This window comes from Panicum virgatum, chromosome 9N, assembly GCF_016808335.1.
Source record: "Panicum virgatum strain AP13 chromosome 9N, P.virgatum_v5, whole genome shotgun sequence".
NCBI lineage: Eukaryota > Viridiplantae > Streptophyta > Magnoliopsida > Poales > Poaceae > Panicum > Panicum virgatum.
In genome coordinates, this window is record NC_053153.1 from 22,414,629 (window position 1) to 22,434,901 (window position 20,273).

At 50.1% G+C, this 20,273-nt stretch overlaps 1 protein-coding gene across 8 annotated transcripts in view; it reads right to left on the reverse strand.

The window, feature by feature from the left end:
• Nucleotides 1-268: 268 nt before the first annotated feature.
• Nucleotides 269-20,273, reverse strand: part of LOC120688089 (vacuolar protein sorting-associated protein 52 A-like) — a 28,938-nt gene continuing 8,933 nt past the window's right edge. For 2 of the 8 annotated variants that reach the window (XM_039970244.1, XM_039970248.1), the window contains exons 6-20: nucleotides 19,968-20,051; nucleotides 19,682-19,762; nucleotides 19,364-19,507; nucleotides 19,124-19,215; nucleotides 17,802-17,883; nucleotides 16,776-16,955; nucleotides 16,493-16,599; nucleotides 16,352-16,410; nucleotides 12,458-12,558; nucleotides 12,193-12,243; nucleotides 11,897-12,076; nucleotides 3,454-3,588; nucleotides 3,296-3,370; nucleotides 2,455-2,512; nucleotides 2,079-2,380 (exon numbers count right to left, since the gene is read on the reverse strand). In XM_039970244.1, the coding sequence (XP_039826178.1) occupies nucleotides 2,079-2,380; nucleotides 2,455-2,512; nucleotides 3,296-3,370; nucleotides 3,454-3,588; nucleotides 11,897-12,076; nucleotides 12,193-12,243; nucleotides 12,458-12,558; nucleotides 16,352-16,410; nucleotides 16,493-16,599; nucleotides 16,776-16,955; nucleotides 17,802-17,883; nucleotides 19,124-19,215; nucleotides 19,364-19,507; nucleotides 19,682-19,762; nucleotides 19,968-20,051 (1,731 nt within the window). Of the gene's footprint in view, nucleotides 743-1,537; nucleotides 2,381-2,454; nucleotides 2,513-3,239; nucleotides 3,371-3,453; nucleotides 3,589-11,896; nucleotides 12,077-12,192; nucleotides 12,244-12,449; nucleotides 12,559-16,351; nucleotides 16,411-16,492; nucleotides 16,600-16,775; nucleotides 16,956-17,801; nucleotides 17,884-19,123; nucleotides 19,216-19,363; nucleotides 19,508-19,681; nucleotides 19,763-19,967; nucleotides 20,052-20,273 lie in introns of those variants that run through there. The other 6 variants (XM_039970243.1, XM_039970242.1, XM_039970246.1 and 3 more) reach the window with 6 other exon arrangements.

Below are 20,273 nucleotides of genomic sequence, written 5' to 3' on the forward strand. Positions count from 1 at the left end.
CGCACGGTGCTGGAGCGGCGGAGCCTACCGCCGTGGCTCGCTTCGTTTCTTCCATTCGGACATGGCACGGTTGCGGAGACCGGGTGGACACGGATAGGTACCCGATGCAATGGACGGCGGCGAGGGCGGCCGCCGCCGCCGCCGCTTTCCGGCCCAGTGGATGCGCTGTGGGGTCGCGCGGTGCCTCCTGGATGCGGCCGGAGCGGGGGCGCCGCCGCCGGCCGGCGTCTACCTGCGAAGCTGCACCGCACAAAACCAGCACCTCGTTTGCTTTCTGGTACGATGCGTTACAGGGAACAGGGGGAGCCTGACAGCTCACTGTTCAGGGTCCGTGATAAGTTGCCCAGGATCGCACCAGGCGATGGATTGTGACCTGCACACGTACAGGTCGCCTGATCTACCTGGTGATCACCTGGTCTCTGATGGCAGGTGTGCGGTGAGCTTGAGGGCCAGGACATCTCACAGCCTGTAGCTGTAGCAGTCGGCCATTCTTCCATCACGTTCTCTTCTTCCCAGCTCTGCATCGACATGTTCGTTACCATCTTATTCTTCTTATCTTACCGTCGTAATAATCCTGGTATCGCCGCGCGTTCAGAACGATCCTGTCCGGCGCGCCGGCTTTTGATCCGGAGATGACCTTGGGAGGCATTCGCGCAAGATGAACGGATAAGATTGGGCGATCAAGATGGGCACGTGATGGATGGATCGGTTTCTGCCATGGCTTGGCATCCGGGATTTGCCCCTGCAGATTGAAGAGGACAGCGATCAGAATCAAAGAAGTGGCCGGTGGTGGTTGCAGAAGAGGCAAGAAAAGGATGCCGCTGCAACATGGCTTGTCATCTTTCTTAGGTACTTGAGCTAATGTAGCCTTTCTGAGAAGGCATGTGAGCGTGTACTACTAGCTAAACAAAATAGCATTATGGGATCCCTGAAGTGGTGTTAGAAGCTCTGAGATCCTGGAACCAGCCATCTCTTCAGTGGTCTTATGGTGTTAAAAGCTGTCCAATTACAAGATTAGCAAATGGAATTTTCAACTCAACCGGTTCCAGTTACAGTAATTCCACGAAATAACCTTTTTTTTCTGTTCCAAACTTTATCTCTATCCAAGATAAAAATGTTAATGTGTCAGAGGGAAAAGACAACATAAAGTATAGCTTACTGTCAACAGTCGACAATGATATGCAAACCGAAACCATTAGATCAAAATGAAAGGTCCGAGCTTGCCTTTATATCTTATCTCTAGGATAGCTACACGACGAAGCTAATCTAGGATAGCTATAGGACGAAGCTAACACAGAGATGCACTTTATTATGGCAACTACACTCTTATAATACAGCTTCGGGTGAACGATAAATAATATACCAGAAAGCTGCATCTAATCTTAAATACTTCACAATTTTCCATAGAAAAGCACAACTGAAAAAAAATCTCACAAAAACAAAAGAACCTGCCTCTGTTACTAAATTTTCTTTCATGGGGAACCACATAACTTTTATAGTCAATGAACTTTGAAAAGTAATATAGATAGCACATCAGTAAATTAAATCACTAATTTTCTGGAATGAAGCCATGAGTAGGTCCCTGTTGTCGAGGGTAGTACAATTACACATAAAAAATAAGAAGCAGCAACAGCGACAGCCATAATAAATAAATGTTCAAACTATTTTATTGACAACACCTAATTTCAAATCAAACTAAAACTGACAGCTGACATTTATTTGGTTGAATGTTTAAAAAGGTCTCAATGGTGATATTTTTCTTTTGTGCGTTTGAATCCTCGGCAAAAACTGTACTATCCTTGCAAGGCTAGGCTGGACGTTTGGAACCTCCAAAAATTTCTCGCTTCCTTGGGTGAGCGCGCTTCACCATGCAACAGAAAGCTCGCTTTTGAAGGAGAGCCAATTTCGCTCTTAACCGGCAAACCCAAGCGCCTAGTTTATCTCCAACCAAATGATTAGCCCCGCCAAGCACAGCATGGCTGGAGCGGGCGAGCTTGCCCAGCTGAGCTCTAGATCAGGAAAGCAATGAACCAAACGTACCTTTTGTTTAGAATTTCTCTTAGGCCCATGATAAGCAACTAGAGTGCTCTTGAGTATTTCCTGATCTCATATGAAATTGAGGTGATGGAAACCAGATGTCTGTTTAAAGCTGAACCCCCTGGGATTTTTTTCACACATTCTGAGAGTCTGTTGTAGTCATTAAGCAACTGAGCCATTGCTGCTTTTAGAATCGCCATCCCGGACAAGAGGTTACTGCAAGAAGTTACAACTTCATTGTGCATGATCTCTAGAGCACTTCTCCACTTCATGGCGAAGTTCTTCACAACTGGCTCAAGTTCATCAATATTTGAGTGCTCAGTGTAAAATAGCAGGTCTTCAGCTAAAAAGAGAACAAGAATAATCAAATTTGCGTAGCATTCACATCAACACGCATTTAAGTTTTCTGGAACTTACATACACGACTCCTCACAAATCGAAGTAAATCGCTGAAATGTTCCATGAGCAAATCATCCTGTACCCCAGAAAAAATGATAAAAAACACATAAAAAAACTTCCGTTGAAAAGTTTCAATAAATTAATTTCAGTTCGAAAAATGGACCCTAAGAATATTTATCTTGATATAAAACTCAAAATAAGCCAGCGGTCTAGTGGTGGGGAGACTATTCAACCACTGTCACCTGGGTTTGATTACTGGGCAAGTTAGTAAAAGTAAATGAAGAGCTTCAGAGAAACACACATCACTGGTAAATCCAAATAATAATTGTAGACATTCTATTGTAATCATATCTTAATGTTCACATCCGTTTACCATATGGCATGTTGTCAACAAACATTGATCAGAATAATTAAGGTCTAAGAATGATATTTTAATGTCCTGTGTGCATATAATTATTCATTTCCAAAGTTTAGTAAATGGGTGACTGTCTGCCTGATTGCATCAGGGGATTATGCAAGTAAATTTCCATAAAGATGGTGACTTAGTTCTGTGTACCAATTATTTTCAAATGATTATTTTTCTTGCTATCCATAAATATATTGCGTTAACATATAAGAAATATAGTAAAGGGTCAAAATCACTCATTTGCTGTCTAGAACTTATTATTAGTCGCCGTTGCAGTTTTTCCAGTGGAGACTGGAATTCAACCTAGCATAAAGTTAAAACAAAGTACTAGATCCCACCAGAAACAATCCAAAACCAGCACAACCCACAAGCTAGAACCAGTCTGTTAGTATGATACCATGGCTCAATAATTGTACATAGCCAGATACTGAAGACATGAGAGCATTGGTTTACCACAAAAGCCATCATGTTACTTTCTAGTTTGTCTTCAAAATATCTTTGCAGATTTTTGGCTTCATCGCCAGCTTCCTGGGAAAAGGAAATTATGTCCAATAAACCTTCGTACAAATTGGAAGCAATATAAGATGAAAAATTAAAATTGAGGCATGAACCTTGAGGACAGAGATGGCCATGTCATAATTATTCAAAACAAAAAGGTGCTGCAGCTTGGGAGTTGTAAAATTTTGGGCAAGCCTAACAAGTAGACCATCAATAGCTGACCGCAAGCGCTCCAAGTTCATATCAAGCTGCATAAATATGGATCGTTACTGTCATATAAGTTGGCAACCTGACTAGAGCATTCACAGAAGCAAGAATGCTTTTGAAAAAGCTTAATGGTGAAAACTGAAAACAATATCATATTTAGGAATGAATCTGGGACTGGATTTTCTGAGTCATGCCCACATTTTTTGAGAATAAAAACAGGCTAGCAGATAAGTGCTGTGGCACAGCAGCCAGACAATGGTTTCCCAATTGTGAAGGCATGTTTTTTTTTCCTCTGAAACTTTCAATTTAAATTCAACATAAATGGCTGATCTTTTCCTAAATTTCTCAATAATCCTTGGATCACAGAAATTTTGGTGGATATCTGTTTCTCTTATTAAAAAGGAGATTTTTTTCTTATAACTGTTATTTTGCTTGATTTTTTTGTGAACTAATAGCTCTGTCATTGCAAAGATGTATAAAATGAGAGTATGCATGTGGTCCAGGAGCATCATGTAAATGGCACATTGGATGGTATATATACCGACAAGCCCCTGGTTGTATTTTGATCAAACTTCCATCATACTGTTGGTGTATATGTGAGCCCATGTATAGAGGTCCATCTAGAGGCTCATGTATAGGATCTATATATCCCACCCTTCTAAGGTTTGGAGGAATACAAGTCATTATTCTCTCCATCATGGTATCATTAGCCTAGGGTTAGGGTTCCTTTCTCCCCTCCCACCTCTAGCAGCCAGCACCACCAGCCGCCGCCGGCGCCGGCGCCGCCGCCGGCGCCATGGCCGGCCGGCCACCGGTGCCGTTGCTGCCCCTCTCCTCCTTCCCTTCCCTCCCCTCTCCTCTTCCTCTCCCTCTTCTGCTCCCGCTCGCGCAGATCTGGGCGCCTGGGCCGCCGGCGCCCAGCCGCCGCCGCCGCTCCGCCCTGGGCCTCCCCGGCCGCCGCGCTGGTCCTCCTCGAGGGCGTGCCGGTCGCGGGCGCCGCCGCGGGCGCCGCGGGTGCCGCGGCCTCCTCTGCTCCGGGCGCCCCAGGGGCCACCGCCGCCACAGGGGCCGCTGCCGCCCCCGGCGCCGGCGCAGGGGCCGCAGCAGCAGCCACCAGACGCTGCCGCCGCCGCTGCTGGCGCGGGCGCCGATCTGGCCGCCCTGCGGGCCGCAGCGCTGCTGCTGCAGGCCGCGGGCGCCGATCGGGCCGCCCTGCAGGCCGCAGCACAGCTGCTGCAGGCCACCGCCGCTGCGGCCCACCGCGCCGCTGTCGCTGCGGGCAAGCAGCCCGTCGTCGATGCCGTGCCCGGTCCCGCATGGTCTGGCCTCGGGATGGCGCCCAAGGATGCGTCACTCGCCGCCGCCGCCCTCCGTGGGCAGCCGGCCGACGCCGCTCTCGCCGCGGCCCTCCTCGCTGCCAAGTCGGAGGCTTCAGAGGCCCAGGAACGGGTCCGCACGGCTGCCGTCGCCTGGGAGCGCGAGCGCGCCGCGGCCGACGCCTCCGCTCTCCGGGTCGCCGAGGCGGAGCACTTCCTCCGCGTCTCCTCCGGCCGGCCCGTCGACCCCGAGCCCGGCGCCTCTTCCTCCCGCCAGGCCCCGCCCGCTGGATTTGGAGCCCGGTACGACCCGACCGACCTCATGGTCGCCCAGCTCCACCTCCAGGCCGCCATCGTCCAGAACATCAGGGCCCTGGTCACCGTCCTCCTCGACCCGACGTCCTCCTCCTACGGACGCTGGCGGGACCAGGTGTAGGATCAAGAACACCGACTAGAGGGGGGTGAATAGGCGGTTTAAAATCTAAAACCAACAACAATAGAGAAATTTAATTAGTAACAAAGGAAAGCCCTATGTCATGCTACTACTATCTCTAGATGGGTTTGCAACCTAGGATGACAAGATACAAATCAAGCTCTAGTAAAGTAAATTGCTCAAAGTAAAAATAAGAATTAAAGTGAGTAAGACAGGTAATCAAGTTTGACACATGAATTTATCCCGTGGTGTCGATGACTTGCCGGTCACCCCTAATCCACGTTGAGGTGGATTCCAAGAATCAACCGCTCCTCTATCAAGAACCTCTTGATCTTGAGCCGGCTTGAATCAAGGAACCGCTCCACACATCGATTCCACTAGAGTTGCTCTTCACCACTCCGGTGAGGTGAGCACAAGACCTCTCACAACTGAAATCGGGGATCCTCTACAATCTCCTTGGAGGAGCTCCATGAAATCCTATTCCCCAAGCCATCTAGGCAGCGGCAACTCTCAAGAGTAACAAGTCGATGACGCTTGCTTGAAGTTTCCCTAGTGCCACAAAGCTCAAACTCTTGATGCAATGCACTAGGAAGCCCTCACACTCTGAAGAATGCAATCTCTAAGCAAGTGTGTGTGTGTGAGATGCCTTAGCTCTATTGTGTCAAGTATGCAGTCCAAATGGCCAAGAGAGCCTCCCAATGGCCGGGCATTAGATATATATAGACATCCCCTAAAAAACTAGCCGTTAAACTCTTTTCTGCGAAGTCGCGGACCGTCCGCGGTTCAAAAACCGGACCGTCCGCCGTTATAAACCAGTGAGTCAGAGTGCATTTAATGCGTGTCAGAACTATCCGTAACAGCCCTGGCGGACCGTCCGCGCCACAGGGGCGGACTGTCCGCAGTTATGTGTTCCACACCACCAGAGACGAACATCGTCTCTGGTACAACTTTGAAATTAGCTGACGGACCGTCCGCGCCCTAGGGGCGGACCGTCCGCCGTTCATCCTTGAAAACCACCAGAGACAACAATGTCTCTGGTACAAATGGTCAAATAGCCCGCGGACCGTCCTCGCCCCAGGGGCGGACCGTCCGCCACACAGATCATCGCCTCAACCAGAGAAAACACCCTCTCTGGTACAATTTGAGTTAGAGTGGCGGACCGTCCGCCCACCTGGGCCGGACTGTCCGCCAGTCACATCTAATTTCCACCAGAGCCAAACATGCTCTCTGGTACGGGTGCGGACCGTCCGCGCTCCAAGGAGCGGACTGTCCGCGCTTGTGCAGTCAGCTCTCAAACTTGTTCTTTTTCAAATCTTGTCAAAGCGTCGTTAGCCCTCATGCATGCACCTAGATATTTTGAGCAAAATGGCACTAAAAACCCGTCAAGCACGAGTACACAACCCCTCTTGATAGTACGGCTATCTATCCAACAAATCCGGTCACTTTTCATCCACTAAACGCCTTGTGACCGGTAAAATACAAAAGCCCTATTTTATACCTTTGCCTTGAGCCCGAGCTTTGCATATCATCTCCAAACTTCACACGTTCACAACTAAATCCCTTTCATCCGTGGATCAACCTATGCTCATTATCTCGAATGAAATTGTTAATCCACAAATCATTGTCATTAATTACCAAAACTCGAATTAGGGGCCTAGATGCTTTCACCAGGTCCTGCTCGCCCTCCGCCGCTACTCCCTCGACGACCACGTCCTCCTCGACACGCCAATCGAGGCGCAGGACGTGGCATGGTTGCGCCTCGACAGCGTCGCCATGTCCTGGATCTTTGGGACCATCTCCCTAGATCTTCAAGACTTCGTCAGGACCTACGGCGGCACCGCGCGGCAGGCCTGGGTGGCGCTCGAGGGGAAGTTCCTCGGCAATGCCGAGTACCGCGCCCTCCAGCTCGACGCCACCTTCCGCACCTTCGTGCAGGGGGACCTCTCCGTTGGTGAGTACTGCCGGCGGATGAAGGGCATGGCCGATGCTCTTCACGACCTCGGGGATCCGATGTCCGATCGGGTCTTGGTGCTCAATGTCCTGCGGGGCCTGAGCAGCACCTATGACCACCTGAAGAGCTGGATCACCCGCCAGAGACCCTTCCCATCCTTTCTGCAGGTCCGGGACGATCTCGCCCTCGAGGAGGTCACCAGGGGTCTCGCGCCTGGATCGCCCTCGTCCACCTCCACCGCGCTCGTCGCTGCACCACCGGCTTCCTCCGCCGCCCCTGGCACCTCTCTCCTTGGTGCTGCTCCCGCCGGGCAGACCGGAGGTGGGGGGCGTGGACGTCGTCGGCGGGGAGGGGGGCGTGGTGGTGGTGGCGGCACTGGTGGCCCTGCTTTTGGGGGTACCGGTACCGGTGAGCGCCGTCGGGGCGCGCCGACTCCTCCGGCTCCGACTCTCGCTCCTGCCCCTGCCCTTGGAGGTACGCCCTGGCCATCCTTCAGCAACCCATGGTCAGGGCGCATCTCGATGTGGCCGTTCCAGGGTCCGGCAGGGGGGCCTCGTTCTCAGCTCCAGCCGGCGGCCATGTTCACCGGTGCTGCTCCCCTCTCCGCGCTGTACTGGACCCCGCCCGCTCAGCCCAGCCAGCAGCCGACCTGGCCTGGGGGGTGGGACCAAGCCGCTATGGCGCAGTCCTTCAGCACCATGGGACTGACGCCGCCGGTCAGCACCGAGTGGATCGCCGACTCGGGTGCCTCGTTCCACACCACTCCTGATGCCGGTATCCTCTCTTCCGTCCGACCCCCACACCCCTCTTGTCCTTCTTCTATCATGGTTGGTGATGGGTCTTGCCTTCCTGTCACCGCCATGGGTTCTGCTCCTCGTCTTCCTAATGTTCTTGTTGCTCCTCAAATGGTTCACAAACTTCTTTCCATTCGCCAGTTTACAGCTGACAACTCCTGTTCTATCGAATTTGACTCTTTTGGTCTTACTGTGAAGGATTCGGCTTCCCGGCGTCCGCTCCTCAGATGTGATAGCCCGGGGCCCCTTTACACTCTTCGGCTTCCTGCTTCCGCTGCTCCGTCTTTGACTTCTTCTTCGTCTACTGCTTTTGCCGTAACGTCTTCTTCCACCACCTGGCACCGCCGGCTTGGACACCCCGGCTGCGACGTTTTGCCTCAGCTTAGTCGTAGTACTGATGTTCCATGTACTAGGGCTCCTGCTGAGCACCTCTGTCATGCGTGCCAGTTAGGTCGTCATGTTAGACTTCCGTTTTCTTCTTCTTCTTCGCATGTTGCGCATGCTTTTGATCTTATTCACTGTGACCTGTGGACATCTCATGTACTCAGCATTTCTGACTACAAATATTACCTAGTCATTATTGATGATTTTTCTCATTACTCTTGGACTTTCCCTTTGCGCGCCAAGTCTGAGACCTCCCCCCACCCTTCTCCACTTCTTTGCCTGGCTGTCCACTCAGTTCGGCCTCACTGTTAAGGCCGTCCAGTGTGACAACGGGCGGGAGTTCAATAACTCCACCTCCCGTTCCTTCTTCCTCTCTCGGGGTGTTCAGCTGCGTATGTCTTGTCCGTATACCTTTCCTCAGAACGGTAAGGCTGAGCGGATGATTCGCATGACGAATGACGTCGTGCGCACCCTTCTCATCCAGGCCTCTCTGCCTCCACGCTTCTGGGCTGAGAGCCTCCACACCGCCACCTACCTGCTCAACCGCCTTCCGTCCACTGCTTCTCCTGCTCCCACTCCACACCACACTCTCTTCGGTACCCCTTCTCGCTACAACCACCTTCGGGTCTTCGGGTGTGCGTGTTACCCTAACACCTCCACCACCGCTTCTCACAAGCTGGCGCCCCGCTCGACTCGTTGTGTGTTCCTCGGGTACTCCCCTGACCACAAGGGGTACCGATGCTTTGACCTCACCTCTCGCTGCATTCTGATCTCCCGACACGTCGTCTTTGACGAGTCGGATTTCCCCTACTCCACCTCCTCCACACCTTCTCCTGACCCCGAGCTGGAGTCTTTGTTTCCGACTGACTCGGTGGTTCAGCCACCGTTACCTGTCTGTCCTTTTCCTGCAGGTTTTCCCCGCGCACCGGCACCGCTTCCGGTGATCCCTGCTGCGCCGAGCGCGGTCCCGGTGCCCGCAGTCACGCCACGCGCGGCCCTCGGACCTCCGGTCGGGCCGCGCGCGGACCCGGTGTCTCCCGCAGTGCCATGCGCGGCCCCGGTGCCTTCCCCTACCCCTGCGCGGTACGCTCAGCCGGTGCAGGTGTACCGGCGTCGTTCGGCGTCGACACCGGCGCCGCCTCCTGCTTCGGAGGCTCCTGCGATGCCTACACCGGAGCCGTTGCCGCCGCCTGCTCCCTCTCGAGCCGAGCCGGAGGTGTACCACCCGTCAGTCATCCATCGGGATCCTCGGCATATTCATCCCATGGTGACTCGGTGGATGGCGTCTCAGGCCGCGACTCTCTCCGCCACTTAGGGAGAGCCGCGGGTCTCTCCGGTACCCTCCTCTATCCGCGACGCCTTGGCGGATCCTCACTGGCGTCGTGCGATGGAAGAGGAGTACGCGGCTCTTCTTGCCAACCAGACGTGGGACCTCGTGCCGCGTCCGTCTGGTTGCAATGTGGTGACTGGCAAGTGGATCTGGACGCATAAGCGTCGGGCTGATGGCACACTGGAGCGCTACAAGGCTCACTGGGTTCTCCGGGGGTTCACTCAGCGAACTGGTGTAGACTATGATGAGACCTTCAGCCCAGTGGTGAAGCCCGCTACGGTGCGCACGGTCCTCTCGCTTGCGCTCTCGCGCTCCTGGCCTGTGCACCAGCTGGACGTGAAGAATGCGTTTCTTCACGGCACTCTCTCAGAGACTGTCTACTGCTCTCAGCCAGCGGAATTTGTGGACTCGAGTCGTCCGGATATGGTCTGCCGGCTCAATAAGTATCTCTATGGTCTGAAGCAGGCTCCTCAGGCTTGGTACTCTCGGTTCGCCACGTTCTTGCTGACATTGGGGTTCACCGAGGCCAAGTCCGACACGTCTCTCTTCATCTACCGCCGTGGGGATGAGACTTCATATCTGCTGCTCTATGTCGATGACATTGTGCTCACAGCCTCCAGTCAGTAGCTACTTCAGAGTGTAATCTCCTCTCTGCAGCAGAAGTTTGCTATGAAGGATCTGGGTCAGCTCCACCACTTCTTGGGCGTCACTATTGAGCCTCGCTCGTCTGGTCTTCTCCTTCACCAGCGGCAGTACGCACTCGATATTCTGGAGAGGGCTGGGATGACTGATTGCAAGCCCTGCTCCACTCCTGTCGACACTCAGGCGAAGCTGTCTGCTGATCTGGGTGATCCGGTGGCTGATCCTACTGCCTACTGGAGTCTGGCTGGCGCTTTGAAGTACCTCACCTTCAACAGGCCGGACCTCACTTACGCTGTTCAGCAGGTCTGTCTCCATATGCATGATCCCCGGGAGTCACACCTTGCTGCGCTGAAGCGTCTCCTCCGCTACGTCCGTGGCATTGTGGACCTCGGCCTGGTACTTCACCGCTCGTCCTCTACTGAGCTGGTGGTCTACACCGACGCTAACTGGGCTGGCTGCCCGGACACTCGTCGCTCTACTTCCGGCTACGCCGTCTTCCTGGGCGGCAACCTGGTCTCCTGGTCGTCCAAAAGGCAGCCGGTTGTCTCCCGCTCCAGTGCTGAGGCGGAGTACCGGGCTGTCGCTAACGGCGTGACGGAGGCATCCTGGCTACGACAGCTCTTGGCGGAGCTCCACAGCCCGCTCGCCAAGAGCACGCTCGTCTACTGCGATAATGTCAGTGCCGTGTATCTCTCCACCAACCCCGTCCAGCATCAGCGGACGAAGTATGTGGAGATCGACCTACACTTCGTGCGCGACAGAGTCGCCATCGGCGATGTTCGGGTACTCCATGTTCCGACTACCTCCCAGTTTGCTGATATCTTCACCAAGGGACTGCCCTCCTCGACCTTTTTGGAGTTTTGCTCCAGCCTCAACGTAGCCGGTGGCTAGTTGTGGCTGCGGGGGGGGGGGGGGTATTTGCCCTTTTGTACTCTATTTGTACTCTCTTCTTGTCCAGTTTTGAACACCGCTGCGCCGGTAGTTCAGACTGCGGGGGGGTGTTAGCTTTCTCGTTGTCCAGTCTTGAACACCGCTGCACTGGTAGTTCAGACTGCGGGGGAGTGTTGGTGTATATGTGAGCCCATGTATAGAGGCCCATCTAGAGGCCCATGTATAGGATCTATATATCCCACCCTTCTAGGGTTTGGAGGATACAAGCCATTATTCTCTCCATCACATACAAATCTGATTTTGGGGGTAGCATCAGAGGTACTACAATGATTATTCTTGAATAAAAGATTCCCATTAGTAGTCCATGAATTTCTGGAAAACCTGTGTGGTTGCCTTAGCTCAAATCTGATGAGCAGATAGACAATATATTTGCATAACAATGATTAAATGAAAAATTTCAGAAGTAAGACATATGTAAGTAGATCATCAAGGGTCATATTTAAGCAGCTATATAAAAAAATGTATGGTTTTATCAATGGGAGCTCAGAACATATACAGCAGCTATTTGCAATATTAAAAAGATAATGATATCAAAAAATTCAACAAACCTGACCGTCTCCACATTCAGCATTAAGTTGAACAAGGGATGCTGTGAACTCCACATAGCACCTTACAATATGGTGTGGATGGGTACCATCTATCCAAAACGTTTTCGCATCGCACTGATATGAGCTTCTAAGGTACATGTCAAACACTACCTTGAATCGTGGCCAGAGATACATGACAGCCTAAAGCAGATAGGAGAGGGTCATGATCAAGATAAGAAACAGAAAACAGACAAGAAGTGGAAGTTGAATAGAGTGACTGATTCATCACTAGTACAAAGTTCTGGCTCATTATGGACCTTATCAAAGTAGTTCTCAAGACAAGGAAGCTGTCTGTTGGACATAACCAGCTGAAACAAAAAAAAAGTGATAAAGCTCATGTTATCTCAACGTTCAAAGTTCAAACGTTTGAAAGTAGTTTAACACGGTGAATTAAAAATTGAAATGTGTTATATTAGAATGGCAACAAATAATTCCCTGAGCAAATAGAATCTGATGATCAGCAATAACACCTATTTTTTGGTTGATTATAAAGATTGATACATTGTGCTTATACCTTCCTACCTGGTGCTTCCTAGTTATGCAGATCATGAGCATCAGGCACACAGCATCATGACACTTTGTAAGAGTAAGATCCAAATGATGATCAATAACAGCAAAAGGTCCTGAAAATAATCAAGAGGAATGAGGTTTTGTCGCAACATTTGAAGCTTTTGCCGCACGATGCTTCGGGAACTATCATCATTTTTCCCTCCAAAGATTGCCCTTTCAGGATTTTCCACCCCGTTTAGTGGAATACATTATTTGACAATCTTGATTTGTGCACTGAGGATTGCCCCTCAGATATTTCAAAGTCAAATTAAAAGAGTGGAAACACACTTGTGCCAAGAACCCAACTACTCCTGCCATGCCCATGGTCGGGTCAGACCTCTGTAGCACAAATTTTAATCACATTTGCAGATTTGCTTAATCCAGACACATTCACCCCCATTTTCTTATCATGTTTGTGTTTCACTCTATACATGGCCACGACTAGATGGTTATTGATGCCCAGAAAACACACACATTTGGGTAAAGGCCAGAGGTCAGCTTGACCAGAGGCTGCTTGATTGAATTGAAGTAGAATTCATGGTTACAATAGAGAGGGGTTAGTTGTGCTTATATAGGCAGCAGCTCAACCACTAAAGTGCATAAAGCAAAAGTAGCCAAGGCCCTTCAACTTGAAAGCCAAGGCAAATGCAAAACATAACAAGGTTGCATAGTTAAGATACAAACACTAGGCTTATATGCTATCAATCTCCCCCTAAGCCTAGTGCTGAGTGATCTGCTCCAACCCAATCCTCTTCCTCATCTCCAAGAACCTGCTCTTGCCTAGTGACTTGATGAGGATGTCGGCCAGCTGATCAGTAGTAGAGATGTGGTCAGCCTTGATGCTCCCATCTTCCAGGCAATCTCTGATGAAATGGTACTTGATCCTGATGTGCTTGCTCCTGCCATGGAAGACTGGGTTCTTGGCTAGGGCAAGGGCAGACTTGCTGTCCACCTTTAGCTCCACCACATCCACCTTGCTGCCCAGCAGCTCTCCGAGCAACCTGGACAGCCACAGTGCTTGAGTTGCTACAGAAGCGGCGGCGATGTATTCTGCTTCACAGCTCGAAAGCGCCACCACCTTCTGCTTGATGGATCGCCAGCAGACCAAGCATCCGCCGAGGAAGAACATGGTCCCGCTGGTGCTCTTACTTATGTTGATGTCGCCGGCGAGGTCACTGTCGCAGTAGCCAACGAAGCTCGCCGTGCCGGGGATGCGCTTGTAGACCAGACCATAGTCCAGCGTCCCAGCCACATAGCGGAGGATGCGCTTGACAGCCTGCAAGTGCTCCGCCGTAGGCCGTTCCATGAACCGGCTCACATACCCGACCGCGAACGCCAGGTCCGGCCGGGTGTGCACCAAGTACTGGAGACTCCCCACCAGCCGTCGGTAGTGCGTGACGTCGACCTCTTCTGCCTCGCTCTCGCGACTGAGCTTGAGCTTCTCCTACATTGGCGTGTGGACGGAGTTGTAGCCCACCATGTCGCCGGGCTCGAGGATCCTCTTGGCGTAGTGTGCTTGAGACAGAGAGATGCCGCTGGCGCTCTGGCGCACCTCGATGCCGAGCAAGAGCCCGAGATCGCTCATGTCGAACCTCTGCTTCATGGCCGCCTTGAACTCCACCACCCTCTCCACATCGGCGCCGGCGATGACGAGATCATCGACGTAGACCCCAACCAGCAGGACAGAGCGCCCACTCCATCTTTGATCCTCACCTTCGATCCTCCTTCATCCAGCCGGCCAATACTCAGAATGGAATTCTTGAGCGCTGGGATGTAGAAGACGCCGTGCAGCACCCACTTCTCGCCATTCTTGCCCTCGAACGCAATGGAGCCGACGCCCTGGATGTCCACCTTCGACGCGTCGCCGAACCGCACTGACCCGCGCACGTCGCCGTCGATGTTGGTGAAGAGCTCGCGCGTCCAGTCATGTGGTAGGTCGCGCCGCTGTCGAGGTACCATCCGTCGATCACTTCCTCGTCGGCGGTGGCGTTGAGGATCGCCTGGGCTCGCGGCTCGTCAAGCTGGAGGATGTGGCCGTGCGCCACAGCCTAGTGCGCGCCCAGCTCGACGACGCTGTGCGCCAGGAACAGCCCCACGTCCACATCTCCCTCCGCGACGTGGGCTGTGCCGCAATTTCGGCGAGGTTGTGGGCAGTCACTTGCCCAGTGCCCGGCGCGGTTGCAGTTGTGGCAGGTGTCATCGCGGTTCGCCCTGCGATCGCCGCCGGCGTCACCTCCTTTCTCCCCGCGCCCACCGCCGGAGTCGCCAGCACCGGCCTCGCGATCTCCCTTGGGCTTGTTCTTCCTTCCGCCACAGGGTCGACGACGTCGCTCCTTGCCGTCCTTGGTCGTGCCGGCGTTGTCCCCCTTCTTGCTGCCGGCGCACCGCTGCTCGGAGTACAGCAGCTTGCCCTGCTCCTCCGACGTGCGGTCCCGGTCCTCCACCACCTTGAATCGCCCGGCGACATCGTCGATGGAGAGATCCTGGAGGTCGAGAAGGGTCTCGATCAAGAAGACCAATTGCTCGTACCTCTTAGGCATGCACCGGAGAAATTTCTCCACGGCGCGTCCCTCATCAAGATCGGTGTCGCCGTTGCGCACCATCTGCTCCATCAGATTGGTGAGGCGGACGGCAAAGTCTTCAACTTGCTTGTTGGGGCGAAAGGCGAGACCTTCCCACTCGCCGCAGAGGCGCTGGAGCGCGGCGCGTCGCACGCGGTCGCTCCCAACACGCCTGGCCTCAATCGGCTCCCAGGCGAGCTTGGCGGTGGCCTTGTTGGCGATGGTGGCGCCGATCTCCGGCGGCACGGTGGCGCAGAGTGCCTCCAGTGCGCGACGATCTTGCTCGTAGGCGATGCCGTCGCAGGTGATGGCGTCCCAGAGGAAACGCACCTAGAGCTTCACATTCATGAGGAGGCTCCATTCGTAGTAGTTGGAGCGCCTGAGCATCGGCCACCCGGTCCCGATCTCACGGTAGACCTGCATGACCGGAGAACGCCCGCGACGCCGTGGTGGAGACGACGATCCGCGGCGGCGGCGATCCTTCGGCGTGATGGAGCCCTCCGCGTCCTCGTCACCATCGTGCTCCTTCTCCTCCTCGCGCAGCGCTGCAACGGCTTCCGCCGCGGTCTTGGCCGCGGCCGCATCCTTGGCTGCCTGCACCGCCTGAGCCGCAGTTGCCTCAACGGCCTCAAGGCGCTCCCTGCGCGCTTGCGCGGCGGCGGCGTCCTCGCCAGCCTTCCTGGCGCGCCTGGAGCTGGAGGTGGACATAGTGGTGGCGGCGCCGGTGGGAAAAGCACTAAAACCCTAGGCTCTTGATACCAATTGATGCCCAGAAAACACACACATTTGGGTAAAGGCCAGAGGTCAGCTTGACCAGAGGCCGCTTGATTGAATTGAAGTAGAATTCACGGTTACAATAGAGAGGGGTTAGTTGTGCTTATATAGGCAGCAGCTCAACCACTAAAGTGCATAAAGCAAAAGTAGCCAAGGCCCTTTAACTTGGAAGCCAAGGCAAATGCAAAACAGAACAAGGTTGCATAGTTAAGATACAAACACTAGGCTTATTGTAGAGAGATGGAATTGGTGTAATGGATGATTGTATTGCTGAGCCTCATGGGCGGATTATATAGGAGTACATTGCTTAGGGGGGGCAAGAAGCCTCCCTTAGAGATAAGGCAAGTCGGGATACACAATCCTAATCTACCATATCTGGAGATATCCCAATATACTCTAACACTTATATGACATCAGTTATAGTTTGTCCAATCTATTCTTCCAAAAGGTAAAGGATGCATATTAATTGTTAACATTTCCTGGAGACAGTGGAGGGAAAGCAAATGAATCATAAAACGACAGAAGAATGTACCTTCAAAAACTTGATAAAGTAGTGACTCGTCTCCAAAGAATGCTTCAACGAAAAGATACCTGAAAAGTAAAACATGGAAAGTATTAGAAATATTAGCATACTCACTGATGGTACAGTAGTTTAGATAGAATCGATGGATACTCAGAGCTAGCGGTGTCCATCAGAAGCTTCTGAATGCTCCTGTAAATAACTTCATATGGATATTTGCGAGAGTTGACTTGAGGAACCAAGCCAGGTTGATCGATCTCCTGAAAAGTAAGGTAAACGAGATTATAGATAGAACAATCCTTACGGAAGCAGTCTTTGCCGAATGTTGGTGCAAAATTTTAGATTTGAAATTAATGTTGCCATGATGTTGCTCTGAACACTAAAAGAATGTTCAAAGAGTAAAAACACCCTCTTTAAACTGAACTCAATAATGTACCTTCAAAATATTTGCACGTTCACCCAATGAAAACATGAAACGGTGATCTCTCAAATGCTCCCTTCCCCTTGCTATAATATCAGTGATAGTATCATGTCCACTAAAATCAATGGATGCACCAATATCTAGCTTCTGCCTCTCTAGTGCTTCTACATACACACGAAAATATGTACTCAGTACCTGTTTGCAAAGAAGAGACGGTAAGAACAAACTAATTCACAGTCTCAATGAACATAACTATCTGGCATTACAACTTATCTTGATAGCAACAGGTCACAATGACTATGGGCACCATAAAAGCAGATGCACAGCCAAGTTTTTTGTTTACTAAAAGAGGTGGTGTTCTACCATATTCTGAATTCATAAGCTTTCTTCATGAATGGAAAATCCATGGATACCTATAATTTAAGAACCAAATCACCAATAGGTAGCATGCACACTACTGACTGCACAATGATGTATTAGTATGTTTGATGACACTGTGAGTTTGGATGGCTATGCAAAAGGACAGTCACATTGAAGTCAGTTGCCAGTGGGCATCACCATATTAGTAGGTTAGGTAGCAATGTGCTTCAGATGTCCAGAGATGACAGTTCTAATGTTCCATCAACACCATAGGAGAAAAAAAAGAAGGTGCAAAAGCTGAAGTGCAGTAAGTGGAAGGAGGTCAGAGCTTGATGCCAGATAAAAGGAATTATAATTCGTACTCTTAGAGTCATGGACAAGCTGCAATATTTTGAAAGCAAGTCTAGCTGCAGTTTTGATGAAGCAAACCAATACCCAAATGTAGAACGTTTTTGTATTGTCAGTCCAATCACCAAATCCAAAAGACAGACCCAAAGGCTCATCCTGCCTCCATCTAGTCAAATCACTTTCAGCCACTGAGGCTCTGAGGCTTATACCTCTCAACACTACCCAACCCCACAAGAATGACACTAGACACACATGAAACCCCTGTTCAGACTCATCAACAGTTCATACAGATTTAGTCATGGAAAAACTGACAAGAGCATCATATAGATTTACCTTGTTCATTGTATCAACATACGATGCACATAAATCACCATATGTCTCGGAACCATGCTCTTTAAGAAACACAACGAGATACCTGAGAAACGTAAGTAACAAACTAACAACTATCTCATGAAGTAATTGAACAGAAAGTAATCTGCATTTTACTGCATAGATAACAGCGGCATGACTTTGAAAATAAACAACGAAACGTAGTACACCATTTCAATTTAACTACTGTTAATGAAACCATACGACTAACATATATTTCCTCCATCCAACTATCCAAGGCCCATTAGGAAATTCTGAAAAATCCATCTATGCAAGGCCTATTCCCGTTTTTGCTCCAAGGGACGCGCCGGGCGACGCTTCGTTCACCGCTCACGCAGTAACTCCCTCCCACACGCGCCTCGGGTTCCCTTCCTCGGTGATCCAATGCTCCCGACCCTCTCCATATACTGCTCCCCGTGTGCATAGCGGTGCACAGCCGATCCTGGCCGCCGGACTCAGTAATGACGGGATTAAGCCAGATCGTGTCAAATGAGGAGGAAGCAAATAGCTCTCTTTCCCTGTTAATTCTTCCTTGGTCTTTGGGTCATGAATAAATGGGCCTTGGATAGTTGGATGGAGGGAGTATGATGTAGGATATGTACTAGATGGTAGATGCAATCAAGCCAGAAAGAACAGTCTTCCGTAGTCTAAATTCAGAATTCACTAGTCACATTGTTCTCACCACCCACCACCACCCAAACAACAACAACAACAACAACAACAACAACAACAACAACAACAATAATAATAATAATAATACAAAAAAGGGCGGCCTGGTGCAAGTGGTAGTGCTTGCCGCCTGTGAACCGAGAGGTCACAGGTTCGAGCGGTGGCCTCTACACATTGCACGGTGTATGAGAAAGACCTCCCGCTAATAACCTCCCCCAGACCCCGCACAGTGCGGGAGCCTACGGCACTGGGTACGTCCTTTTAATAATAATAATACAATAATTCAGAATAGTTTCTATACTATCTACCTAAATTAAAATTTGAAGCATTACCAACTTACTGAGCATGAAATTGACTCAAAAAATGCATTAAATGTTTATAGGAGCAGCAGTATAATTTTTGTAGGGAAAAGGGGAAGATAAAACGAGCACAGTTATGCGTCAAAATATATATCATCAGCGTAGCAGACATGAGAATATCGAATGATGAGAAGAGTATGCATAAGATTCTCCATTTGACCATGTGCATTAGAAGTTAACACCTTAGGAGATAATTGTTGCTCAGAGAGGGAAAACAATTAGTTCATCTAAATGAAATTAGTTTTGCACTGCATGTACCTATGTTTCTGAAGCAAATTTTGTTGCAATATCTGTATATTAGTTCCAGGCTTTCTCATAGCAAAGAAAATCTCGATAATGTGGCTGGAAACCTGAAATGGTAAATGCAGGGAAAGATGGGCATGAAACATCACTCCACAGCACATATTAATCTACATTAGTAACATATGTAGAAATTAAGAGGAAATAAACATATAGTTTATTAGAACGAGAAATGGTGAATGGCCCAGATGAGGTAACCTTGGATAGTGCTTTTTGTCGAAGCCTTTCCAGTTCTTGCGTAATATCATTCAAAGCTTTTGATGCATTAATCAGTGGGTTGACTTGAACAAATTTCAACTTTTTGCTCAAAATCTCCAGACTTCTGGCATAACCATCATTTACCTGCAAAAATAAACTGGAATAGCAAGTCATATGAACTATACAAAAGAAACCAGAATAGCAAGTCATGGCTGCTAAAACTGTGACGATTTGCAGCGTGGAAGACAAAACAGGAAGTAAACAGTCATAACGCAAAACTATAGCATGAAATATCTAAGTTTTTTGTAGGACACTTACCTCTCCATTAACAAGAATATCTACTAAACCAGGAGGAGCAATTATCTCTTCAACAAATGCAGCAAGCTTTGTCTCCACCAACTGTACATGTTTAAGCTTTCATGTGAGAACATTTAATGATTAGTGATAAAGGCTAAAACGAGTACCCCATATGCTACAGTATAAAGGTATTCTAAGTGGAAGGATCAATCAAATTTCTGTAAACAATTCATGTTACTTGTAGGCTAATGTGTGAAAGTACAGTAAATGTTTTATGTATAATTATGATTTGCAGGCTTGTCCTAACCTTGCGGTTCTTCAGTTGAGCACTTATATCCAAGGATTTCACCTGGAGGCTTCTAATTTCCCAGCTTATTGAACCTATATGGGCCTGACAAGTGAACCATTAAAACTTTTTTCTTAATACAAAGATATGCAGATCTTCTGAGTGCTTGACAAAAAAAACATTAAAATTAATTTCAGTGATTTGATTATAATCAAAACCTACTTTGAGCAGAAGCTGCAAAGGAACATCTCTTTGCAAATTTAGTAAAATAGAAACCTTACAAGCAACTTGTAAAGTAACATTACATTCTGAGTCAATTAGTAATTT